The sequence below is a fragment of the Urocitellus parryii genome, chromosome 5, assembly GCF_045843805.1.
Source record: "Urocitellus parryii isolate mUroPar1 chromosome 5, mUroPar1.hap1, whole genome shotgun sequence".
Lineage (NCBI taxonomy): Eukaryota > Metazoa > Chordata > Mammalia > Rodentia > Sciuridae > Urocitellus > Urocitellus parryii.
Window position 1 is genome coordinate 127,246,097 of NC_135535.1, and position 27,708 is coordinate 127,273,804.

A 27,708-nucleotide genomic window follows, 5' to 3' on the forward strand; every position below is an offset into this window, starting at 1 on the left:
ATTTCAAAAGTTGTTTCGACTTGCTGATTTAAAGACACATCTCTCTCTCCCACATACTCACCACACAACAAGGATCTGCATGTGCATGGTACTCTCCAGGCCCCCAGCAGGTGTGAGGTCTAGGTGTGACTTCCTCCACTGGGCCTGGTAAGGAAGGACCTGGGCTCCTCACTCCTCAGCTCCCTCCTCCCAGCCAGAAACAGTTAATTGCCAGCTCCAGGCTGCCTCCAGCCCTGCCCTAATCGGCCTGATCTCAGGCGGCTGCGCTGTTCTGTGGCTGAAGACTTCAGGCCAGGCTGGGGCTATGCAGAGCAGCAGGAGCATTCTTTCAAGGTAATGATTAAGCCGAGCTCCTGTCAAGAGCACTGGCTACTGGGCTGGGAAGGTGAGCCCTATTCACACCTTGGCCAGGCCAAGGTGGCCAGGACTGGTTTACAAAGGCAGGGCTCTAGGGCTCAGGGGGCCCCAGTCAGCAGCCGCAGCCTCCTGCCTGGTCACAGGCTTTCTGGAGCATCTTAGGGCCGGAGCCTCTGCTGCCTGCCCCACTGGAACCTTGCCCCAGTCCTCAGCACCATGAAGCTCCAGGTGTTCTGGACTGGGCTGGAATATACCTGTCGGCTCCTGGGCATCACCACTGCTGCAGGTAAGATCCCACCTCCTGGCTGCCATCTCCTACTCAGGGCATAGTCGACAGGGCCACCGGAGGAATAGGAACCAGCAAGGTGATGGCAACCACCTCTGTCCTTCAGTATCTTTTCTGATACCCCCAGAGATACTGCTCTGTAGAGAAGTGTCTACAGAATAGTAGAAGTGGAATAGAGCCTTGGACCTGGTGCTGAATCTCAGGTCGGCAACCCACACTCTGTGTGTAACCTTAAGGACCCTCAGCGTTCTCATCCACATACTGCAATGAGTGAAGGGGTTTGCCCTACTTTCTCCAAGGGCTGTGGGCAGAGGTGGAGCCTGAAGGTGAAAGTGCAAAGGGCTGAGCAAACGTGAGTCAATACCTTATTGTGTAGTTATGAAAATGGTCCACTGAACTCAACTTGTCTTGCTTCACTACAGTCCTGTCTTGGGGAGAGAGAATTTCCAGAAAGAGAGCAGCTCTGCCCTGGGACAGGTTAGGCATAGAGATAGCCAGCTTCCTCCGATCCACCCCAGCACCCACTAAGAGAATAAATACCCTTTAGAAACCCAGGCCCACTAGCTGTGAGCTGAATGCAGGAGCACACCATTTAGGGACGAGAAGTTCACCTAAGCTGGTCCTTTTTCCTTCACCTCACTGGATCACAGGACTGTTCAGCTGGCTAGGAGGACAGGTGTTTAGTATATGAACTGACTTCCCCAAAGTAGACCCTAATCCTAGCCCCTTGACTCCTCTGGAAAAGGATCCATGTTGGAAAAGTGAGTAGGCAGTGTTCTGAGCCCTTAGCTCTGGGCCCCATGTCCCTTGAGAATGAAGGGAGATATACACCACCCATCAAAGTCTTTCCCTGCCTCTGGAAAAAAAACTTACTCTGGGGTACTGCCAAACAGGAAGCCTCCCCCCCCCCAGCTCAAAGCTTGGACTCAAGAAGTGCTTATCCAAGCCCTAGTCCAGCCAAATGCTCAACATGTGACCTTGGAGGAAACACCTGGTCCCCTGGGATGGTACTTTTTGACCTGTAGGATGTACCTGCTTGGCCAGATGTTTTGGCAGATGAAGGAAGCAGGAACTGAGCATAGCCAAATGGAGCTGAGGATGAAACATCCCGGCAGAAGACCCTGTGACACTCCAGAGTCAGTGGGGATCTGGTTCATTCCCAGGGCTCTGGCCAATGGGCTCTTCTGTGAGTTAGAGCAAGAAGGTCAGTAGAGGTCTGACTCCACCCCTCCTCTTACACCATGGAGAAGCTGAGTTCAGATAGGAGCCATGACCTTGCTCAAGGTCACACCACAGGTCAGAGGGATAGCCAGCCTGGAGTTCTGACCCCTAGACTTTCACAGAGGTAAGGACTCTGGCCAAAGCCCTCCCTGCATCCCAAGGCAAGAGAATTAATCTGCTAATTCTCCATGTAGATAAAGTTGAAGGAAGAATCAACTCCAGCTTCCTTCCGAACCACCATGTCACCTTCACCTAAGAAATGAGAGCCAAGTTCCCCAAGAGCCCATCCTGGGGAGAGGAAGATAACCCTACACAAATCTCCATGACTTGGGTTAGAGTTCTGAGAGATTGCTATTGATTTGAGTCCACTCTGTTCTCTCTAGGTTTTGGTTCCAAATATGTAAATCATATCTGCTTGGGATACCAGGAATCCCAGTAACTGATACCCCAACCACACTCTACCCAAAACCTACCGGGAAGCTGTTTTAAGATGCATGCATCTAAGCTTCTAATGGATTAGCTAAAGACAGTTTAAAAGGCCAGCTGATTTATCTCTGTCAAGGGAAGGCTTTGCAGCCCCCATACATGTGTGCACCCACAGCACACATGGCTTTTTCTTAACCGCAACCTTTATCTCTGCTCACAGGGCTGCTGTTAATGTTGAAGATGAGCCTTCCACTTGGTTTTGATACAAGATCCAGGCTAAAAATAGGCCATGAGTTGCCTTCTAATGGCCAGGCTTTCAAATAATCTTGCTTGGGCTTTCTAGAGTGCTGGGAGAGAGTGGAAGCTAGAGAGGGTGTTTGGTGCTCTTGGGAAAGTCTCGGGTTTCTTCCAGCATCACTGAACTCCTGGCCTGTTTCCAGTGTATAAGATTTGCAAATTCCTTATTCCCTTAAGCCTCTTTTTCTGTTGTTGTTGAAATCCTCTGTTGAAAAGCCCAGGCCTCATTACAGGGGCACTGCAGCGAAGGAGGAAATGAGACTTAAAGCAAAGGCCGGCACTTTGCAGAACCAGAGGTGTGGGGATACCTAAGGTGGCCCCTGCCCCACGGCACGCAGAGAGTGTGCCTTCTCCAGAAGCTGGAAAATCATGTGATCAAGGGCTGCCAGGAAGCTCCTGGGAGGCTGCTGCCTCTAGTCAGCAGCTGACTCCCTAGAACCCTACAGACAGGATCCAGGGCTGTCAGAGTTGCTGAGGGAACCAGGCCCTCATGTGACATGCCCCTGTGTCTGTGGCTGCAGCAATCCCTGCAAGGGCACTGCTCACTGTGCTGTCTCCTCTTCACTCAACTCCTTTGGATGAAGTCTTGCTAAGCTGTCCAGTAGCCCTAGGGTTTAATGTTGCCCTACCCTGAGGTCCAGCCCCATAGCATGAGTGGTTACATGAAGATGGAGGATTGCCATTGCCAAAGCCGGGTAAACAGGCCAGTAAACTGCACTTAGCTGAGGTTTTTTTAAAAAATAAGAAAACTTTGTCTCATAGAACAGTCATGTTTCCAAGAGACCCACCCCCTGCTATTGTCTTACAGGAGACTCACTTACATTGCATCCCTGGCCTGGGAAGACATTGGGTGTGTGCCTGCCCATGTGCACGTACACATGCATGACCTCGAAGGCCTCTGTGGCTAAGATGTGGCACCAGGTGCTTCCCACAAAACAGACATACTGAGAAATTGCACATAAACCACGAGTACTCCATACTCCCCACGTGGATGCAGGAACACCTGTCCGTCCCTTAAAGTGTTCTTTCACTGTATTCAAGGGCAAGGACATCCTGGGTGAGCAATCTGGGCCCCAGCAGAGGCTCTGCCCTGTGAGTTGGCTCTTACTAGAGACTAAGTATAAGGAAAAGAGACCTAGAAAATGGGTTTTACTTGGAAGAGGCATGATGGTCCAGGACACTCCTCCTTTATCAGATGAGAAAGAGCCTATTTTCCAGGATTGGTCTCAGCACTGACTAGGAATCCAGGTTTGTCTTCCCTTTGGACTTCTATCAACCTTATCCTCAGGAATATCACCAATGACTCCCTCACCACACCTCAGCCCTGCCCCACTAGCCAGAAAATAATGAGAGGAGTTCCCAGGTCAACAAATTCCAGGCCTGGAATGGAGGAAAGGAAGTTACTCATAGCCCTGGACCCTCACCCTGGAGGGTAGACCCTCTCCTCCTAGCTGTGTCCTTGTACACAGATAGGCAAGAGCATCCCCAAAAGAGGTCTGACTTGAAAATATCTTGGGTTACTGGAAGGGAAATCTCAACTTTCTTCAGAGCCAAGGAGCTTAAGCTAGAGGCTTCTACCTACCCATCTTGGGGGCTTTATTTCATTCTTCCAGCCTCTTCTCTTGGATTGTGGTAGTTGATAATTAGCATTATTATCTGAGTCTTTGCAGCAAGCCAAGTCTCTGCTACGGGTTTTTAACGTAGTATTTCATTTTATCCTCTCACTGGCCATTAAAGCATCATCAAGCTCATCCTCACAACCATTGTACAGAGAGAGAAACTAAGGCTTGGTGAGGTGGAGCACTTTGCCAAAGTTTCATGACCAAGAAATAGAGAAGCAAGAATGTAACTGATGAGAGTCTGCTCCTGAGACCCTGCTTTTAATTACTGTGTCCTTTACCTAAACTGGGATTCAAGGGCATATCTCTCCATATTTTGATGACTCTGAGATACAAGATGCAAATACACAAAGGGTAACAGAGAGGCCTATTTAGGGCTAACCCATAGTGTATCTCATGCCCCCAGCCCCACTCAGTCCTGACCAGGTGCAGGCTTAGATGGGTGGGGTTGAAGTGAGGGTAGGCATGACTACATTGAAGGATCACCAAACACTTCCAAACCTAAACATCCTGATATTGGATCTGGCTGCTCATTTTCCATCTCAGAATAATTACCATGCATGATTTAACTGATACCTCCCATGGGCATCTTCAGCCAAGTCCACTCCTTGACCACTTCTGGGGACAGATCTGTACATATTTCCAGAAGGAACCATTCCAGTAGAACCTTCCATTTATGGGTCTAGAGGTACATGAGTGACCACATGGTTTAGAGACTTCATCTTAAATAATAATGGCCCCATAAATGCCTTCAGTGCTGAGCTTAATCTTATTTTTCAAATGGGGAAACTGAGGTTCTGAATGTTTGGGTGATTTGGCAGAGGTCCTTGACCAGTGAACTGAGGTCAGGTATGGAACTCCAATTTGTCCTGTCGCACAACAGCTCCTACGGGTAGAACAAGAAAGAACCAAGGAGGAAATGAAGTGGGATGGAAGCCCTACTTGTCATGCAAACATGCTCTTTCTCACAAATCAAGTGCCTGGGATCAACCTGGGATCACTTAAGAGTTTTGTTTTGTTCCAAGTTTTTGACCTATTAACCTGTTTCTCTTTATAATAGATGCAGCCACATCCTCCACAGCCCTGTTGCTTGTCACATGCTGTTTGAATGCACAAATGACTTATTGATATAGATTAAGACAACAGAAGCATTTAAAACCCAGGTGTTCTCATTTCTTCAAGGGTGCAGCAAATGCATAGTTTGACCTTAGCCCTGTTCAAAGCCCACAGGAAAACAAATACTTTGGAAGCAACCTTCTAAAGCCCTGCATGCTAATTTCCACCCCTTTTAAATGCAGAGCCCCATGACCACTTTCCTGCCATTTTAGAAAGTCACGCACTCCAATGTGTCTGCAGGGCATTTATGACCCCAGCTGGACCACTTTGTGTTTCCAGATCTTCCAAGTGAATGCTGTTTTTCTTTCCTGTTCTGATAGTCTTGGTAAATAAACAGAATCCCCAACACCACCACCATCACTGAATTTCTGAAAGGCAATAGCACTTGGTTTGAGTATTTTTTCCTTTACTTCTTTGTGCCTGTGACTTCTTAGATTCCTTCTATGTGCCTGGCACATAGATTCCCACTCAGGGCAGGTTAATTTCAGAGGAGTGTGCAAGAGATAAGGCCTGCAGAGCATGAGTGATCAGCAACTCTTGCAGAATGGAGAAAAGAGGATCAGAGGAAAGAACAAAGCAGCACATGACCCAAGCGGCTAGAAAGAGAGGAAGGGGCTAAACTGTGAAAGGCCTGACCTTCCAGTGACATTTTCCATCACATCTTGAGCTTGGGTTGCTAAGATCTACCCATAGGAACTTGGTTATTCCTGGAGTGAACAAACCTAAAAGCAAAGGGTAGCTCTGTTCAATTTTTCTATTTATTATTTAGATAATAAATCTAGACAAAGATGTTATAAGAAAACAGTTTTTTTTTTTTCAAGACTGTGCTTAGTTCTGTTCATCTTTCTAAAGAGAGCCTTGCATAAAAAGACATTAAAAAAATTAGACACCAGAGCCTAGTGCTGGGGAGAGATTGCTCAGGAAGCCTGCCATAGGTCAGGAAAAGGCCAGATGAAGAAGCACGGCATTTGTGCTCCGGATAGATAGTCATTGTTTCTGGCACCAGGAAAGCTGCCGTGGAAGAATAAGCAGACACATTTTCTCTGAATACCGAGAAAGAATAAGTAACAAATATCTTAGGTATCCCTGATACCAACCCTAAAGAAATTTCTCCTGTGGGTCCTTCCAAGGAGGATACTTTTTTAATGGGAGACAATATCCTTAACAATACCAAGGAAATCTATGGATTCCCTTCATGCAAAGAATGCCAAAACTGATGGATCGGCCCAGCTGGCCTCACATAAGAATTCTACCATTCTTAAAGAAATAAGACCTATTCTATACAAACTCCTCCAGAAATTTGAAACGGAGGTGGTACTTCTCAACTTGTTTTATGAAATCAGCATTTACATAGATAATAAATCTAGACAAAGATGTTATAAGAAAACTATAAATTAGATTAATATCCTTCATCAACATAGATGCATATATTCTAAATACTAATAACAAACAAAATTAAAAAACATAAAAAGGATCATATATTCTAACCCAGTGGAGTTTATCACAGAAATGAAAGGGTGATTTAATATTTGACAACTCAATTTATGTAACTGATCACAGGCTATAGATATCAAATTTTTATATGGATCTCAAATTCATATGTTGAAATCCTAACACCCAATATGATGGTATTCAAAGGTGAGGCTTTGGGGGTAACTAGATCATGAGGCAAAACCTTATGAGAGAGATTAGTACCATTATAAGAGGCCTAAGAGAGTTCCCTAGGCTATCTGCCATGTGAGGTTACAGTGAGAGAACTGTACAAGAAAAGGAGGACCCCCAAACAATGAATCTGCCAGCACCTAATTTTAGCTTCCAAAATTATGAGAAATAAATATCTATTTTTATAAGCCATTTAGTCTGTGGTATTTTGTTATAGTAGACCAAATAGATTAAGACACCATATTAACAAATTAAAAAAGAAAAGCTGTATTATCATCTAAATGAACATAGAGAAAGCTTTTGAAAAGATCCAAAGTTTTTTTCATGATAAAATCTAAAATCTAGTAGCAAAGAATGGTGTCTACGAAAAGAATACAACTACTTAAAAGATCGAATGCTTTTCTCCTAAAAATTGGAACAAGACAAGGATATCCACTCTCACCACTGTAGTCAGCATCACAGTGGATCTTTCAGCCAAGATAATAATGCAACAAAAAGAAACAAAAGGCATACAGCTTGACAAGAAAAAAAAAATTCTCTTTATTCACAGATTATAGGATCATCTGTTGAAAATCTGATGGAACCCACTAAAAAATTATTATAACTAATAAAGTGTTCGGCAAGATTACAGGAAACAAGATCAATTTATAACAATCAGTTATATTTCCACATATTAGCAACAATGCAATTTATTAGAGATAAATCTGATAAAAGGTATTTCTTTCAAAACCCTATACACTGTAGATTAAAGCATTTCGGAGAAATAGTAAAGAAGACCTAAATAATAATGTCAGTTTTCCCAAAAAATTACTCTTCAGTTTCACTGCAATCCCAGGAAAAATCTCAAGAGGTTTAAGATTGAGAAAATTGATGTCTCTTTCTAAAATTCATGTGGAAATGAAAAAATTCTCATATAACACCAAGACAACTTTGTAAACAAAGAACAATTAGGGGACTAACAACACCTGATTTTAAGTCTTATATAAAGATACAGAAATCAAGACCATGCTAAAGCAAAAGAAAGACAAATAGATCAATGGAACAGAACAGAGCCCAGAAATAGACCTAGACATGTAGAAACAACTGGGTTTTGACAAAAGCACAAAGGATATTTAGTATTAAAAGTTCACTTTTTCAAAAATGACACTGGAATGATGAAATATTCATTTATTGATGAACTTCTATCTATATTTTGACCCATATAAAAAAACAGCTTAAAATAAATCATAGACCTAAATGTAAAATATAAAACTACCAGACAATAGGATAAAACCTCAGGAATGGGGATAGGTAGAGATTTCTTACATAAAATTCTAAAAGAACCAGTAATTGTATGCCATCAAAATTTAACATTTTTCTTTTCAAAATATACAGGAGAGGCAAGGCTACAAAGAAGAGATATAATGTCAAATGAGCACTTAAAAAGATGTACTACATCATTAGTCATTAGGGAAATGCAAATCAAGGCCACAATTAGATGCTATTGCATACCCATCAGAATGACTAGACTTAAAAATACTGGCCATACCAAGTGTTGAAGCATTGGCAAGGAAAGAAAACTTTCACTCTAGTGGTGATGCAAAATGATGCAATCATTTTGAAAACGGATTAACACTTTTTAAAAAAGTGCCATTTAATCTATTCATTCTACTCTTAAGCATTTGTCCAGAAGAACATGTTCCTACAAAGTTTGCAAATGAATATTCATAGCAGTTCTATTTATAATAGTCAACAACTAAAAACATCGTAAGTGCCCATCAGTAGGTGAGTTATAAACAAACTGGGGTAGATCCATACAATGGAATATTCCTCAATATAGAAAAGGCATGAACTGTTGATAACATGCTACAGCATGGACCAATCTGGAATTCATTGTACTGAATGGGGGTAGACAGGTAGACTGCAAGGGGAAAAAAGTCTATGCTGTTTGATTCCATTTATAAAAATTTCTGAAAAATGCAAACTAAGCTCTAGTAACAGCAGATAAGTAGTTGTTTAGGGATGGGCAGAAGGATGTGAGAGTAGGATTACAATGATAAACAAGAAACTCTTGGGGAAATGGAGATGCTCAGTTGTAGTGATGGTGTCATTAGTTGTAGACATTTTTCAATGCTTATCAAATTGTACATTATGTACAGTTTGTTGTAGGTCAAGTATACCTCAGTAAAGCTTTTTTGTTGTTGTTTTTGGAGTGTGTGTGTGTAACTCAGTTTTCAGTACTTTTAATTTTATTTTTTTAGTGGTTCTTCTTAGATTTACATATTAGAATTTATTTTGATATAATTATACAAGAATGGAATATATCTAATTCTAACTAGTACCCATTCTTGGATATACAGGATGATGGGATTCATTATTGTGTATTCATATATGTACATAGGAAAATTATTTCTGATTCATTCCACTATCTTTCCTTTTTCTATGCCTCCTCCCTTCCCTTATTCCTCTTTGTCCAATCTACTGAATATCTATTCTTCCCTCTCCCTATTTATTTTGGGTTAGGTTCCAAATATCAGCAAAAACATTCAGCCTTTTTTTTTTTTTCAGATTAGTGTGATAGTCTCTAGGTCCCTCCATTTACTGGCAAATATCAGTCACTCTTCTTAATGGCTGAGTAATACCCCATTGTGTGTATGTGTGTGTGCATGTGCATGTGTGGGTATGCACACATTTTCTTTATTCATTCATCTTTCAAAGGGTATCTAGGTTGGCACCATAGCTTAGCTATTAGGAATTGTGCTGCTATAAACATTGATGTGGCTGTACCAATGTAGTATGATGGTTTTACATTCTTTGGATGTATAACAAGGAGTGGGATAGCTGAGTCAAATGGCAGTTCCATTCCTAGTTTTTTGAGGAGTATCCATACTGATTTCCAGAGTGGTTGCACCAATTTGCAATCCCACCGGCAATATAGGACTTATAGGACTTACCTTTTCCTCCACATTCTTGTCAATATTTATTGTTACTTTATTCATTTATTCTTGATAATTGCCATTCTGACTGGAGTTAGATGAAATCTCAATGTAGTTTTAATTTGCTTTTCTGTAATTGCTAGTGATGTTGAACAATTTTTCATATATTTGTTGGCTCTATTTCTTCTGTGAAGTGTCTCTTCAGTTTCTTTGCCCACTTATTGATTGGTTTATTTGTTTTTTATATATATTTTAAGTTTTTTGAGTTCTTTATATATTCTGGAAATAAATGCTGTATCTGAGATGCAGGTGGCAAAGATTTTTTTCCCATTCTGTAGGCTTTCTCTTCATATTCTTGCTTATTTCCTTTGCTGTGAAGAAGCTAATAAAGCTGTTTTTAAATGTAGATGTTATCTGTGCCAAAATGATGCTGTGTAACAATTTGAAAACCTCAGTGGCATACAGCAATAAGAATAAATAATAAGTGCATATTTGGATGAGTAGGCTAGGAAACTCTGTTAATGTTGACTGAGTATACTTCCCTATCTGGAGGTCAGGTAGCTGTAAGGCTTGTCTAGACTGAACTTGGCAGGGATGATAAGGGTAACTCTGCTCTATGTGCCTTTCACATTTCAGCAGATTAGCTTGTTCATGTTTATATATATAGCATGTGTTCATAGTAGTGGCAGAGGCACAAAACAGCAGACCTGGTTCTCAAAACCATGGTATGTCTGTGCTTGTTTAACATCCCATTGCCCAAAGCAAATAAGATTGATGAGTTCAGATTCCAGAAATTAGAAACTTTGCCCTAAGGTAAGGGCTGGGAAAAATCACATGGCAAAGTATGTGGATATTGAGAGGGATAAAAATTGAGGGCACCATTGCAGTTTACCACAGGAGCATGAGAAGGGGAAAAAAAAAAACAAACCTCTTGGCTGCTCTTGTTTAGTTTATAGCTCATGTTTACAGAATCTAGTAGAGAGCTATAACCCTGTGGTAAAGCAGTCTATCAAGTAAAAGGTCCTGGGCTTGATCCCCTGTACTGCAAAAATTAAAAATAAACATTCTAAAAATAATCTAGCAAAATATGAACTAGGTGAGTTCTATTATCTTTAGGACATTCTCCCAGAACAGACTTGTAAGAGAATTAGACAATATATATTATATATATTATACTATAACATTTTTTCCAACTGAATGTCCAGAAACTTCTACCATAAAATCTGGGCCTTTACTATCGCTAAACCCTGACTCATCTGTGTCAGCTGAACTGATCTCAACATACAGGTTACCCTCCTTTCCATGCTTAGAATCTGACACAACTTATTCTGAGTTAAGAAACCTACCTTATTATCTCAGTGAATTCATAGCAACTGGTTTCAATGTCTCCACATCTCCTTAGAAATGATGCAAATCTATCATTTCACTTCCCAAATCATCTGTGGCCCCTCTCCTGAATCATCCCCAGCCATTGCCATCAGGCCATGATGGATCCTTACCTGAGATGCCCTTGGAAATTCTGAAACCAGTAGGAAGGCAGGCAATACCTAAGGATAAGGAGAAACCATAAATATTCTTGTTGAGTTAGGAAGCTGCCCTCAGAAGTAGTATGAACTTCTCCTTGACTCCTAGGACATCAAGGCCATAGTCACAGCTTGGCATGACAACTCAAATATAGTATAGCCTCTGGTTAGCTTGGGAAGCATCTCACATTGCCACCCAGGGCAGCACACCAAATGAAAGACTTGTCAGAACTCAACCCAGTGATGCCGTCAGAACAGACAAGCAAAGTCAATCGTGAGGTCAGGCAACAGCAGCACCAGCCAAGGGCAATGCCCCTTACAGACAGCACCTCAGACAGGCCCCCTCCCTGGCGTGAGCACCTCTGAGTCCCCAGCAGGGAGACAGAGGGTGTTACATGAGAGATGTTGAGATGGATGGGACTTTGAGCCACTTTTACTCCAAGCAGGTCTTGAAAACAACCCTGAGACAAGAACATCAATGAGCAATGTCATTGTCTCCGGAAGAGCTCTTTAGCAGCAGTGAAAATGTGTTAATGGATGAAAGGATGAAAATAAACCTCCCCTCTCCCTTGAGAGGCCTGACAGGAACAGCCTGGCTTTTATCATGGTTCTATTGCCATTGTCTAAATTGAGACCACACTCACTCCATGCGTCACTAAAACTGAATGCTTGGTGGCCACAGTGTTTTCATTGTCTTCATTTTCTAGAACAGGAAGCAGACAACAGTGCTAAGATTTACCGGAGGGTCCAGGACTCCGATTTTCTGTTATTTTTGCCCCAGCACAGCCTCCTTATAGTTTTTGTTCACTCACATAGTGAGAGGCTGGACTAGACCAGATGAGAGGCACGGAATCTGGAGGGAAGGGGACTACAGCATTAAGGCCAGGCTTGGCCATGAATGGCTCTGTCCAGGTGTGATGCAAGATGCCTCCCTGGGATTGTGCCAGGAGTGGGCAGAGGAGTGGGGTACACTGAGCAGGGGAGAGTGAGGTGCTTCTGTTTGACTGAGCCAAGGTTACTGGGGATTCTGAGGCAGGGATAACAGGAGGGTTGAAAGGAGTCTAACAGCCACTGTAAAGTACTCCAATGCAGCTCCACTCGGTGAGAAAGAGGGTGCAGCCTGGATAAGGTAGTTCTTGGGGAAAATTCTTCCTCCTAGATCATTTATTATAAAGAGTCTTTGTTTCCGAGGATGGTGTGACATTTGTCCTAATGTTTGTCTTCATTATCAAAAGGTGAGCTCCTTTGTTCAGGACCCAGCTCAGGGCAACACCCCAGGATCATTCACTCCAGTGAGTTATTGATGCAGATTGGACTAGAGGCCTGTGAAGGCAAAGGGCCAGAGGAACCAGCCAGGCTGCCCCACAGGGAGGTGGATGGAGAACACTCCAAATTCCATCAATAGATAAAAGCCCTCAAATTCTGGGACATTTACATCCCTAGTTGCCAGGGCCAGTTGGACCCACTCTCGGGACATGAAAAGGCTGTACTGCTGCTGCACAGCCATGGAAGTGAATACCTCCTTTCAAATAGAGTGAGCATCTGCATAAGTTTACAGTGAGCACTTTCTTACAGAATCAATGCCATTTATTTATACAATGAGTGATACTTAACCCAAAATGATACCCCCTTAATTTTAGGTTTAGCACCTCCTGAATTTTAGGATGACTCACCCTGGTCCTGGTCCTTCAGATGCAGTAACTTCTCTGTGGTTTATGGCATATTTGGAAAACTGGCACAGACCTGAAATCCAAGTACATATAAGCAAGGACTGAGCTGTCCTCATGCATGTGTGAGGTCTTTGAGAGAGCAGGAGTCCACCTATGCAGTCTTGGGGAACTGACACTCGGGAGACAGGAAGGCCCCAATCCTTCTTACGTGTTGATCCCATTCTTAACCCTTTTCTTCAATTTGATGCCACAATTCATATTCACTTCTGGGATTCCAAAATGTTGATTTTAGACAATAGCTTCCTGAAAAAAAAAATATTTAGCAAACCCTAGGCCCTCAGTCAATATATTCTGGGTCCTGTATCTCTGTCATTTGGAACTAAGATGCTTGTGCTCCCAAAATCTAGTGAGCTCAGTGGGATGGGCTTCTGCAGCCAGACCCAATGTGGTTGTCTGGGGTAAGGGTTGGATGTGGTTTGTAAAATCCTCCTATACATGCAATCTGAAACCGTGGAAGGAATCTACTATGGATGAGTCCAGATCCTATGGATTCTCCATGAATTCCTAAGACATAAAGCCACCAATGAGATTCCATGGCCTAAAGGAAATCCTCAGACCCCCCACCCCAACTCTTATGACCATGCATCTTGCATCTCCAAGGTGTGCAGATATTGGAGGGAGGTAAGGGCTGCAAGACCTAGGAGCCTTGGCTTCCTGACAATCAAGCTCAAGATCCTGTGTGGAAGTTCAGAGGCTCAGGAATCCCTGACAAATGTTTATTCCTAAAAGAATCAAAATCTAGACCAGACCAGATAAAAGGACTTTCATGTCATAAATCTCAGGTAATTTGACAATAGGATGAGCCACAGTTACCTGTGGCTGCATAACAAAGCACTCCAAAACTTAGTGGAGTAAGACTATAACCCTTGCATTATGTTCAAAATGTTGTGCCTCTGGAATTGGGACAAACCACAGTGAAAAGAGCCATCTCTTTCCATGGTGTCAAGGGTCAAAAGTGGGTGCCTGGCACAGCTGGCATGGTGGAAGTGGCTCATCTGAGGCTCACTGGGGAGTCACTGAAGTTTACTTCTGTATCATTTTACCTGACAAGCAAGTCACTAAAGCCAGGCTAGCTAGTTGAAGGGTAGAAGAGTTACATTCTACCCCCTCCTGGGAAAATCTGTAAAGGCTTTAGGTCTGACAGTTGACGGTGTTCATTACTTCTCATCCACATCACATCTGCTGGAGCTGGAGGTCCAGGATGAGTCCTTCATTCATTTGTCTGTGTGGGTTGGGAACATTGAGTCAGCTTGGACTGATTGTGCATCTCATCTCTTTCTCACTTTCTGTAACCATTTCTCCATATGGCTGGCTTGGGTTCCTCATAATATGGTGGTCTCAGGAAAATCAGATTACTTCCATGCTAAGTGGCTTCCCCCAGAACAAGTATTTTAAGAGGCCTGGGTAGAAGACATTTATGAATTAGCCATGAGAGTCCTTACAGTTTACTTCTGTATTATTCTACCTCATATGCAAGTCACTAAAACCAGCCTATATTCAAGGGGAGAACAGTTAGATACTACCTCCCCCTGGGAAGAGTTGCAAAGGATTTGTGACCAACTTTATATTTGCTGCATCAAATTTTATGGCAATGATTAGGGATGTTTCTCTTACTTAACTCTCTGCAAGGCAGTGAGGTCAATTCCCATTTTCTGCATTAGAGCCCAACAATCATCTTGCAGAATCTGGGAGTGCTGCTCCCTAAGAATAAGCAGGAATATCTTCTTTACAATTAGACCAATTCCTGGCTTACTTTCCTCAGAAATGGAAAACAGAACATCATAGCAGAAACTAGGAGTCTTTGGGGAATACTAATTGTTAAAGACTAGAATAGAGTTTTGCAGAAGCAGGCCTAGTTCCTAGGGCACTTGGTTGCACCTGGGCTGGGTGGGGGTAAGGGGAGCATTGCCCCAGGACCAACCACAAGGCACAGTTTTCTCAGTGTCTTGGTTCTCTCTTGGGTAAAGGTGATGACAGGAAGGTTCAAGGTGAAAGAGAACTTGAGGGTGTGGTCCCAGAAAGCCACAATGCCTCTGCTCATTGTGTCTCCCAGGACCTTGCCCACCCCTGAGAACTTCTCCAATAAGCATCCAGAAACCAGGCATTAGCTCTTACAGTGCACAGAACAGTGATTTCAGACGTGTGCCCATGCTTCTCCATTCTCTCAATGTCACCTTGCCTTCCTCCTGCTCAGAGCCTTCCTGGGTTCTTGGCAAAAGAGAGTCCACCCTCATCTTATCCCCATAGCACTGTGGCCTGTTTCTTAATATCTCTTTATTTGTGGGTCCCTGACTTTGTCCAGGCTCCAATGGGCACTACTGTGTGTACCCCATGCTTCCCCATCCCTAGGACAGAGGAGATGCTGTGAATGCAGCCCCTTTAGATTCTGACCACACAACTCCTGGTTACAGGGGTGGTCCACCCTAACAGGGGAGATTCAGTCTGCAGCTCTGACACTCAGGAGAGCTCTGCCTGTGATTGAGTGCTTGCTGGGTGCCTGGGGTGAGGATGGGTGGTCAGTCTCCCCATTGACCCACAGTTTAGTCACCTGGTGGGATATGGAAGCTTTAAAGGGATAGTCGCCTGCCTTGTGCTAATCCAGACATTACAATGACCATTCACAGCTGGGCTTGGCAGGACTGCAGTAGTCCACCAATAATAACGTGGATCTCCTCTTTCCACATGCCCCCTTCTGTGCTCATAGAGCCCCACAAGAAAGCTCCTTTGCCAACTGCTTGTTCTCATCCCTGTCCTTCCCTGGCCCGTGCTGGGGGCCTTGGTACCAGTAGAAATTGCTCCCAGATTATGGCTTTTCTCTATCCTTTACTACTTGTGAGCCTCAGTCAAGGTGCTTTACAACAGGAGACTTGCTTGGATTTTTCCATAAATAACAGGGTTTCCCATTCCCTGGAATGTGCAGATTTAAACAAGATGCATATAGAGGGCCTACTTTAGTTTGTGGTCCATGGTTTTACCTTGTTGGGAGGCAGCTAGAGATAGCCAGGGAATTTTCAAATCCAGATACTTTCTGGCTGCCTGTGACCATCCCATACCTCTGCTTTCCACTGCCCAGAAAAAGCCAGAAAAGCAAAAATGCAATGACAGGCCATGCCTGCTCCTTTATGCCTAGAATGATTCCTTGTGTGAGTCCCAGATGGAAAAAACCCTCCCCTCTGCCAGGTCCCTGTGTCAAGCACTGTGCTCTGCAGACAGAAGAACAGGGCTACTCAGGCCACACCATCAGGAACCACAACTAGAACTTTCTTCACACCAAGGCCAAAAAGGAGCTAATGGATACTAGTATGCTGGGAAAGAGAAAACCCAGGAACATCCAGAACTGGGCTGTGTTTCTCAGCCACTTCCATATATCACCAAAGTCTCTTACCTCATCTGCCTCAGGTCAGGGAGCCTCCTGAAATATTAGTCTGAATAGGTCCCTCTGCTGCTCCAACACACCCAAGGGTCCCTCTAGGTCCACCTTGACTAGTCTGGTATTTAAGGACCCCACAGATTGCCTCCATTCACATACACTCACCACTGTATCCCTTCTGTGCCTTTCTGTGCCCCTGCTCCAAATGGAAAAAACTTGTTTTTATGGGGGTCCCTTCCAAGAATGCCTGACCCTTCCATTTGTACTTGTCCACTTCCTGCCTACCTTCCTAGTCCACTCTGGCTTAATATTTTTTATAATATCTTTCCTGATAGTCCACAAGAATGGCCCCTCTCTCATCTGACCCTACAGCATCAGGTGAGGCCCTCTTACAGCCTGGGTTGCTCTCCTCTCTGCACCTAGATCTCTCCACCCACATCACATCCCTCCCACTGGACTGAGCCCACTCCAGGATTGAGCCTGAAGCCTGTCTGAAACTTACTATCTGTCCTGACCCCAAATCACCCCCACAAGAAGCCACAGAAAGTCAGATGGTAGCACTGACTAGAAGAGGTGCCAGGGGGACTCCAAAGAGCATGGGCATTAGCAATCTGAGGATCAGGGCCACACATAGATAGTGCAGGGGACAGACGGAAGGACTTTGTGTTGGTTAATATTGTCTCAACCTGGTATGGCCTTCCTCCAAGAACATAAACCCCAGAACAGTTAAATATCTGCAGAAAATGGACAATCCCTTTTCCTGGGTGTCAAATAGTCTTAAAGCCTCCCATGAGCATCCCTCTTGGTCCCATCAATCTTCATCTGTGAGCCTCAGTCAAGGTGCTTTACAACAGGAGACTTGCTTGGATTTTTCCATAAATAACAGGGTTTCCCATTCCCTGGAATGTGCAGATTTAAACAAGATGCATATAGAGGGCCTACTTTAGTTTGTGGTCCATGGTTTTACCTTGTTGGGAGGCAGCTAGAGATAGCCAGGGAATTTTCAAATCCAGATACTTTCTGGCTGCCTGGGTGTCAAATAGTCTTAAAGCCTCCCATGAGCATCCCATGAGCAATAACCAGACTCCTGGCTTCCCTGTACTCTTCTCTTCCTGCTGCAACCAAAGGGCACCCTCTGTCCTGGAGCATGCAGAACTGGCACAACCATGGTTGGTAGAGAGATTTTTGGAGAGAGACCCCTCTTCTCCGGGTAACAAATGGGCCAGCCAGAGGCTGGAGAAGATGCCAAGGCCCAAATCAAGGGGAGAAAAGTGCTCCTGTGCATTTGCCCTTCACATTAGGCACAAAGCTATGTTTCAGACTTGTTATTTTCTCCAATTTGAGGAATAACTCTTTAAGGTATAAATTATTCTGCCTATTCCAAAGATAAGAAATCCCAACCTGGTTGGATTATGTATTTGCAAATATTACCCAGGTAATAACTCACAGAACAGGGATTCCAGCCTAGCTCTCCTTTCTCTGTTGCTGTTATTTTAATTTGCTGTTGTTGTTGATTCAAACCAGCACTGACTCTACGGTGTTCCCTCAATGCTTCTCTGTTGACTCTGTTTTAGTCTCAAGGGGACAAAACAAAAGACATCAAAATTGCTCTCCACATGCCAAACAGGTACAAATCAGAAGGGGCTGAAATTTGGAGACACTTTTCTGCCATCTGCTGGTCATCTGCCATAAGCCCATGTATATCTGCCAAGACCTCCCATGTGAAAGGAGACTGCCTGCCTGAGAAGTGCCCAACCATAACATCAACCCTGCATGGAAGGACCCTTCCTCCAGCCCACGGTGGGAAGACCCTCTTTCTGTACAGGGCTGGTTCTTCGTACCAAAAATTAGCAAATAGTTTCTTTAAGCTCCTGTGACACATTTGGCATCAATTAGCTCTTTCACAGCCATATGTGCAGGAGGTATGATGGGATAACTGAGGTTCAGAGAGACTGAGCAACTAAGGTGTTAACTGACAAGTGTGAAATTGAAACAGAATCTGACCTGAGTATCCATAGTTGGTTTTGCGTATACTCTGTGCCTCAAGTTTCCTCTCCCGTAAAATGGGAATAACAATAGTGTTTTCACATAGGACTGCTGCAATGATTAAATAGTTAATAAATGCGAAGTATGGAGAAAAGGACAGGATACATAGTAAAAATGAAATAAATGGCCATTTGCCTGCACAACACGCATGCACACAGGATTGTATATAGTTATTCTTACGCAGTCTCACATACATGTACAAACACACGTGAACATTCAAATGTCCATGTAGATCTGCCAAGACCTCCTATGTGAAAGGAGACTCTGCCTGCCTGAGAAGTGCACATGTACACATTCTTACACACACATTTACACACTCATATATGCAAATTCATTCACACATACTGGTAAAGAGTGGACACCAGGAAACTGCCCACCACCTGAAGCCAGAAGACTAGGGTATGGCGGGTAGTTTCTTTCCAGTGTGTGTCCTTGAGTAAACTAATGAGACCTCACTTTCCTCCCCTGTAAAATGAGAAGAATATGATGCCACGTGCTACAGGACTCCTCTAAGAGGAGCTGGGATGTGTATGACCATCTGTGCAAGCTCTGAAGTGCTCTTCGATTAGGTTGCCACCATGTGGGGGATGCAGCTCAGCAGCCTCACACCTGCCTCACCTGGTGCCAGCCAGCATGACATCAGTGTTTGCCACCGCCCTGTGCCTGCTTCACAGAGGCACCTGGGAACTCTCCATCCATCCTTCAGAAAATATGACCACCTCCCCTCCCCTTCCAAGATTGAAGAACTCGGTCCCCTTCTGCCTGACAATCCCCCCCAGAAGTGAGGTGTTGGGATGCTGGTGGTTTCAGCCAGGGGCTCCTCTCAGCTTTACAGGAGGCAGCATCTCAGCAGGAGAAAATGGGCCTGCATCAGCTGGGGAAACCAAGAAGGAGGCTCACATAGCTGTTTCTGCAGGGAAGAAAGAATATACCAGGACCTGGGGGAGCAGGGTACAAGCCTCAGGGACAAAGGCCACAGAGCAGCCAAGTACTGCAGCCCTGTCCTTCCTCTCCTACTCTCTGAAGCTGCACCCCACAGTGGATGTCATCCATATCCAGGGAGAGAAATGCAAAGTGCCTTGGAATATAATTCAGGACAGTATAAACAGGGACAGAAATAGATCTCAGAAGTGGGCTGATGGTCCATGGGTGGTTCCATCAGTGACTGGACAGGGCCAGAGTGGTGCTGGTTGAGGGAGACTTGAAGGCAAGAGAATCCTTGGGAGAAGAGGACCCTGAGCCAGCCAGTCTGAAAAGCCTAAGACCAAATCCACCCTGGAGGAGTGGAAGGTCAGGTGGTCAAGCACAAATAGCAACTGCCAAGAAGAGACAGGAAGAAATCACAGAGTGAGCAACGTCTCCTATCAGAGTAAAAGCCAGGGGGTAGATAGCATTGGGTCCAAAGCAATGAGCCAAGAGGGTGAGATGCAGCTGCCAGATCACCAAGTGAGAAGGAGGCCATGCAAGCAGCCAGCACAGTGATCCAGGCGGGAGACCTAGGTGGGGAGGGAACACATGGACAAGCACTGAAGCCAGACACAGAACACGCATTGGCCTGTGAGGGTCCCTGACACCACAACATGTGGAGGAGGATAGCTTTGGGTCAGACAGGCTGATGGCCAGTTAGTCTCTGGGGGCACTATAAGTGGAAGCTCTATGACCAACATGGGCAGCATCTGTGTTCTGGGGAGGCTCAATGAGATGACCTCTGGGCTCTGCTTGAGGTCCCCAGAGACCAATCCGGGTGGTGTTCTACTCTCACCTACTTTCCAGCCACAGCCACCAGTTCTCATGTGCAGAAGAAACTACCCTCAGCCTCCGAAAGGGGCCCTCACTCCAAATCCAAGGGACCCTCAGTAGGACAATGCTGTGGTGTGGAGAACTCAGGCATACTCTCCCCTCTCTTCTTGCTCCCTTAGTGCTGATCGGCGTGGGCACCGAGACCTTGTTCCAGGGCCAGTACAAAAGCCTGGCTTTCTATCTGCTGTGAGTATGTGTATATGTGCCCTCCTTGCCAGCATGTTATGCCCTAGCTCATTAATTTCTCTTCAATCCAACCCAAAGCAATCCCCTTTCCTATGCTAATTCCACCATATCCCAAAGGTGGAAAGAGCTGATGGTACTTCAAGGAAAGCTCCTGGTTTGGAAAGACCATCCCATACATCAATCATTCTTTCATATACCCATTCATATACCTACCCACTCACACACCCACCTTCCCACCCACCTTATGCATCTACCTCCTTACCCATGCATGCATCTACCTACCCATCCATATATTCATCTACCCATTCACTCACCCACTAACACACCCATCACTCACCCATACACCTATCCCCCCATCCACTCACCTGTTTACCCACACACACATCCACCCACCCACCCATCCACCCATCTATTCATTTATTCACTCATCCACCTTTCCTCCCCAAACCCATTCATCCATGTGTCCCTTAAATTATTTCTTTATTCAGCAAACATTAATGTGCTCTTATTTAGGAAGAAGGGAATCAGGTCAAGGAAATATATATTTGAGTTCTCCTACATGCCAAGCATAGTTAAGTGTCTAAATTATGTCATTTAGCTCTAATGGCACTGTAGAAGTGCATACTGGCCTAATTGTACAGATAAGAAAATTCAGGAGGAATAAGCAGTCAGTCTACATCACCAAGCTCCTGAGCAGCAAGGCCCAGATTTGGACCCAGGGCTCCTTAGTTCCCCAGATAATGTCCTTTCTTCATCACCAGCTACGTCTGCCAATCCCCTGGGGGTGGGAAGGAGATTGTGCAAAGGTGCCGGGGGGGGGGGTGACAAAAGTCATGGGTACATGCAGACTCTGATCCAAAGACCCTATAATCCCATCCTGAGGGTCTATGAGCAGTTTCCTTCTAGCAGTAGAAAAAGCCTGCATCTTCCAGTCCCCCAGGTGCTAAAGGGGCCACTGAGCTGAGAAACAATGAGGAAGGGCTAGCCAGGCTGCCTCAGTCTCAGACTGTGTCCTCCATTCCTCCCCTTTACCTCTGCACTTGCATTTTACCCAGGAGGCTGTCCTGTGTCCTCAGCCCTTCACACACACACCCACCCACCTCCAGGTAGGCTCTCTGATGTCCTTGGTGAGTCACGTCCACCCTCCCAGCTACAGTTCACCCTCTGACTTCATCTCCACACTGACATCTGATGACCCCAACAGTTCCTGCCAAAACTGCTCTAATTCACATCCTAGGCCATCTTCTACCTCCACCTTATTTCTCATCAGCCACCACAGGGACTTCTGGCTCTTTCTCAAACTCCCCTTCATGGCCTGGCCTCCACACTGTTGCTCATCTAATTGAGTGCCCAAATACCATCCACCCATTTTGGCATTCGCTAAGCTCATTCCTTCCTAGCAATCTGCCCTGGGCACATTGCCCCAAGCCTAAGACCACCATTGGCTGGAAGTGACTTTTCTTTCTCTGGATAGCTCCACAACTCACTGTTCCCAGCTTCTGCACTGTCTCTGTGGGACCCAGAAGCGGGGCTGGGCCTTCCTCTTCTTCAAAGGCTGCCTAACTTGCCAGTCATTTCCTTGGCACATAATGTAGACTGCCTTTTTCCCTGTACCTTGCCTCTCATTGACTGCCCTGCCCCTTCCTTGAGGGAACCCTATGCCCATCTGGTCTCTCATCAGTTCAGTCCAGCCTCAAATTCTCCCTATTCCTCACCTTAAGCTACTTTGTGTTCTCTAGCCATGTTCTGCCTTCTAAACCCTGTAGGTCAGCACTCACTGCCTGTCCATCCAGTCCCTCTCTCCCACTCACTAGTATCAGATAGAAATTCCAAAAGAGTCACTTTATGCTACCTGTCTCCTTTTCCCTGCCTGTCCCAGTATGTAGAAAAAGGCACTGTTGATGGTTATGCAAAGTGCCTGAACTAGGAGGGCTTCTTGGACATACAGGCTCTGGAGTCTGAGTGCTGGATTCGTATCTTACCTCTGCTACTGATCAGCTGTGTGACCATAGGCAAGGAGCTTCATCTTTTTTGTGCATTACTTTCCTCATCTGCAAAATGAGAGTGATTATAGGGCTGATCATAAAAGTGTTGCAAGGACCAAACAAGTTGGTGTTTGTAAAACTTTTAGAATTGTGTTTAGCACATAGCAATCACTATATAAATGTTGTTATTATTTTTAAACTAAAAGGTAAGAATTAGGCAGATATGGAGAGACATAAAGGCAATAGGAGAAAGTAGATATTCAGTACTAAATAGTTACAGAGAGGGAAAAATCATTCTTGTAACAATTTGATTGTTGAGGCAATCAACAGTTTTTAAGTCAAGCCTCTTACCTATGGTCATATAGCTGATCAGTTAGAAGGGCAACATCCATGGCCCTAAGGAGATCTTGGCCCTGAGCTGCCTTCTCCTGTATCACAGCATCTACCTTCACTCATTCATTACTCCAGTGCCCATTAATAAAACACTTACAAATCAATCCTGCCCAGGGTGAGCCCCAGGCTGTACAAAGGAATTAGGAACTCCCTTTAGTTGTTCATAGACTGGTGGCTCTGGTCATATATGACAACATGGAGAAGAAATTGGTCACCAGACAGAAAAGAGAGGGAAAGGGGAGGCCTTACAAGAATGAACAACTTATGTAAAGGGCTCTAACAGCTTCCTGTGTAATAGGGGAATAAAGATACACAAAGTGGTAGGGGGCTAGGAATCTATGATTTTACAGAGGCCCCAGGAGGTTCTGATTGGTGGGCCCCTAGAGCATGAGCATTCTGGAGCAGAAAAAAAATATAAGCAGATTTGAGTAGCAGAAGGAGTCCTGGATATCCTGGTGGTGACAATGGAGGAACAGGAGATGGTCCAGGGAGTCAGGAAGGCTGGAGAGCAGAGCTTGGACCTTCTCATACACATATGCTCTGGAGTTTGAATGAGACGGTGGTGAATTCAGAGAGAATGGAGCAATTCTAAAGGTATTTAAGGAACATACTGAACTGATCCTGGTGACTGAAAGATGGGAAAAGAAAGATAAAAAAGAGACTCTGGCCATGAGTCCAACCAGGCAATGGGTATCCGTTCTGGTGACTGGCAGGTAGAAGGATGCCCCTGCCAGTGTGTACTCAAGGTACCAGGGTGCAGGCCATCTCACCTGTTGGCCATGGCTTCCTCCTTATCCATCTCTGCACCCCAGCCCCACCCTCTCCGGCACAGGTCCTGGCGTTGAGAGAGCACCTGAAGGATGTTGCCTGGATGATGACACTAGGTCAAAATATCCTGGTCAGTCTGTTGCTGGAGACGCGGGGGATGTGACGATACTGTGAACAGACAGCCTCAGGAAATTCCAGGGAGGATCAGAGGTGCTGGCCTCCCTCACCTGTCTCCACCCATAGGTTTATAGGAGCTGCTGTCTCCGTGTGTGAAGGGGCCTACTTTGTGGCTCAACTGCTGGCCATCTGTTTCAAGTAAGTAGCCTCCAGAAGTGGCCCTTCAAATACCCATGATCCCTAATCCCAGATGCCTCCACTCCTGGGGCCATAGCTGGGGGATGTCCTCAAGCCACCATAATGGTTGCCCCTTTCAGAGCAGCAAGCCCTGACCTGGAAATGGGCTCAGGTCAGGGGACTCAGTCACCTTCTTTGGCCTTGATACCAGCCAAGAGAACCCAGCGATTGATCCATTCAGAGCCCCCCCCCCAACACTAAGATTCCCCCTAGAAATCAGCTTTATTTTCCCCAAGGAACAGTTTATTGCTGGACTCTGGTACCTAAATCATTCACCAGAGGGTAAGAACCCCAGGAAGGATCAGTTTGCAGTGAGCAGGGCTGGGTGTGGGAACTGGCTGCTAGCTGTGCCTCCTGGCAGTACCCAGGGACAAGTCAGGGGTCATGAACCTCTGGCCATAGAGGCCCCCCTGCTTTACAACTGCTGCTCAGTATGTGCAGCTGTTATCTGTGTGGCCTTGGCCTGGAGTCCTGAACCACAGCTCTAACACCTTAGAGGATCTGGTTCCCAGGTGTTCAGTGAGAGTCACACTTCAAATCCAGCTGCCCCAGCACCTTGCAAGGTCACTGGCTTTCTTCCAGGTTCTCCAAGCCTAAGAAAGTAGCCGTCCACCTTAATCCTGAATTCCACTGCCAAGTATTCCTTGAAACTTCATGGGAGCTGTGGACAGAAGCAGAAAGAACCTTGGATATGGAGCATTTTAATCTTGGGATTTCCCAGGCCACATGCATGCACTGTGACCACAAGGGGGCACTAATGAACCACACTAGCTAAGACTGCTCAGCATCAGGCCTCTGCCACGGTGGTGTCTAATTTCCACATGTTGGTTAGGAAAAACACCTTTCAAGACTGATTTTATTATGTGCCTAGGTGAGTAGAGTTCAGCTAGATTCCAGCCTGCTCATCCATGTTGCCAGGCCTTTTGTGCAGTGCCTGCTGTGCACCATGATCCTAGCAAATATCTCCTCTGCTCCATGCATTTTCTGCTGCACTGCAGACTTTCCAGTGGGTCCTGAACCTCCATTAACCTTTCTTCCCCCTGGGCCAGAAAGGCAAGGCTGAACAATTTTAGACAAACTATAGGCCTTCTGGATGAAGGATCTCAAATGAGCCCCTCAACTGTGGAACCCACAGTGAGGACCCCTGGAACTTTCATGATTCCAAACCCAAAGGGTGTTCAGCCGGGGGCCACTGCAGAGATCAGGCCCATGGCAGGCCCAACATCAGCCTCCAATGGCCTCCTAGCACGAGTTCTTCCTGGGTGCTTCATGCTAACCCTGATCTCCTTTCTCCAGGTGCCAGCCAGGGTCCCTGGCCCACAGAGCAAGAGAGAAGACCCACTGGCTGGGATGCTTCCAGAAATTCCTGGCCTATATGCTGCTCTCTGTGGCCTGCTTTCTTCACCCTGTCCTTGTCTGGCACGTAACCATCCCAGGTAGGAGCACCAGAAGGTAGAGGAGGTTTGCAGCCCCTGCTCCAGGTGGGCTCTAGGAAGTGGGTGCTGAGTCACCCTCTCAGAGCCCACACTGGCCCCACCGGCCTCTCTGCCCTAGGGCAAGCAGCTGCTGGGTATAATCCAGGTTGATCAAAGGGCAGCAACGTCCTACACAGCCATCCAGACAGAGGTGATATCATCAAGGGAACCTGGCCTTTCCTCATATTGACTATATGTGGTTTAACCTTTCCAAGAACATAAAATGATCAGTTCTGACCCTTCCAAATCTCCCCAGTGCCTTACCATTCAGGTCTAAATTCCTCAGGCTGGTTTGGAGGGCTCCCTAGGATGGGACCCCAAAAGGACTTTTTAGCCGTTCTCCTACTTTTCCACTGCAGCCTGCTGGGCAGCAATTTTTGACTGCAGAATCCAGATCTCAGTTCTATCACCTCTTCACTTCTGTCCATGACCTTCTCTGCTAGGATCCTCCTCTTCCCTCCTTCTTATCTCTAAACACTATGCCCCTGATAAGAGCCCCCCTGAAATACTAGGAAGCAGACCCTCCAGGAAAACAAAGTTGAAGAGAAGAGCCCCTCGTTCTCCGTGCCATGTCTTTGGTGTATGTGCCACAGTCTTTCCAGAATTCTGGAGAAGGATCCACCTCTGGCAAGGCCAGACCAAGCCCAATCCCCTACTTCTTGGAGAATGAAGCATGCAGGAGCTGTGGCTCCAGCAGGCATTAATAGTCACCTCTCTCCCATTCCCCACCTTCTGGACAGGACTGGACTCTTGGCAGGAAACCTAGAGCAGAGCATCATCTCAGCCTGGGTCCAAAAAGCCCGTTGCCTGGGTTCAAGAAGCCCATTGTCCTCTGTGGCCACAAAGGAGATGAACATGAGGCTGTCCCCACCCAAGTAGATTTGAACTTTACTCTGAGTTTACTGGGTGAGGGTTAGGGAAGCTGATGTGAAGGGAGATCTGGGAACATTAGGAAGCCCGATTCAGAAGTTGGAGGCCCAGTATACAAAAGAGAGTCCAAGCCCATCAGAGGCGTTGTATGTCTAGCACCCATAAGCCATCCTTAGAGGGAAGCTGAGAGTGGTAGTGGGAGGCCAGGCAGGCAGCAGCTGAGCCAACTGTCCACAAGGAGCAATCCTAGGCACTGAGATCAGGGATGGGTCCTCAAGAGCCTAATGAAGCCCTTCCTTTGTGTCCAAATGGGGACCTAGTTTCCTGATTAACAGGAAACCCACGTATGGCACTGTCCTACTCATAACCTTTGGCTGGGGTCAGGCCTGACCCCTGAGTCTGATGTAGAGGTATGGTTGCTGGAACCATGGTGGAACTGAGTATGTCTGCATAGTACTATGCCACGTGGCCCTGCAGAAGGATGGGCTTGAACGGCCTTTTTTACCTCCATGACACATCCATCATTCTGACCTCCCAGATCTCTTCCAGGCTCCATGCTTATCATCACTGGCCTGGCCTACTTTCTACTGAGCAAGCGGAAGAAGACCAAAGCTTCCCCGGAGGTTCTGGCCTCCCCAGAACAGTACACAGACCCCTCTGGCAGTGCTGTGAGCACCACTGGCTCCGGGGACACTGAGCAGACTTATACCTTCCATGGGGCCCTCAAGGAGAGGCCTGGATCCCTCTTCATCCACATGAAGAGTATCCTGAAGGGGACCAAGAAACCCAGTGCCCTGCAGCCCCCAGACACCCTTATGGAGTTGCCTCTGGAGTCAGCTGACTCCCTGACCAAGAAGAAGCAGGTGCACTTTGAGGACAATGTGGTCAGAATCATCCCCTCGCTTTCTGAAGGTGCAGATGATGAGGACAGTGAGCCAGAGGAGACCACCTCTGACACAACCCCCATCATCCCTGTCCCCCAAGCCCCCCTCCTTCTGTCTTCACTCATGGCAACCGACCTGTTCTGAGCAGCTCAGTGAGGTGTCTGCATAGACTGATGACCCTGCCCTGGAGCTTCGTCATACCTCTAGACTCTCCAGGGAACTCGGGGTCTTTGTAGGTCAGCTCCTCCAGGGGTAATCAGATATCCCCAAAACGACTTGGGTCTCTGGGACCATCAGGTGGTGCGACATCCAGAAGTCCCATAGAAACCTCCAGGAAGATACAAATGAGGCTCATGCCATTTAGAACCAGTTTGGGGTCCCTCTTCCTGGTCGTGGTGCAGAAATCCTTGTGCTTTGCCCAAAGC

The 27,708-nt window shown here is 45.9% G+C and overlaps 1 protein-coding gene across 1 annotated transcript; it reads left to right on the top strand.

The window, feature by feature from the left end:
• Positions 1-573: 573 nt before the first annotated feature.
• Tmem72 (transmembrane protein 72) lies at positions 574-27,427 on the top strand. The gene is made up of 5 exons (XM_026399519.2): positions 574-643; positions 20,488-20,554; positions 23,944-24,015; positions 25,351-25,490; positions 26,949-27,427. The coding sequence occupies exons 1-5, from the start codon at positions 574-576 to the stop codon at positions 27,425-27,427; spliced, it is 828 nt and encodes a 275-aa protein (XP_026255304.1).
• The last annotated feature ends 281 nt before the right edge of the window (positions 27,428-27,708 follow it).

What these genes read in the sequence shown, in the direction of transcription:
- Tmem72 (XM_026399519.2), top strand. Translation starts at nt 574, where the DNA reads ATGAAGCTCCAGGTGTTCTGGACTGGGCTGGAATATACCTGTCGGCTC. An exon ending in AGCCTGGCTTTCTATCTGCT is followed by an intron (nt 20,555 to 23,943) that starts GTGAGTATGTGT and finishes CTCCACCCATAG; the next exon opens with GTTTATAGGAGCTGCTGTCT. An exon ending in CTGGCACGTAACCATCCCAG is followed by an intron (nt 25,491 to 26,948) that starts GTAGGAGCACCA and finishes GATCTCTTCCAG; the next exon opens with GCTCCATGCTTATCATCACT.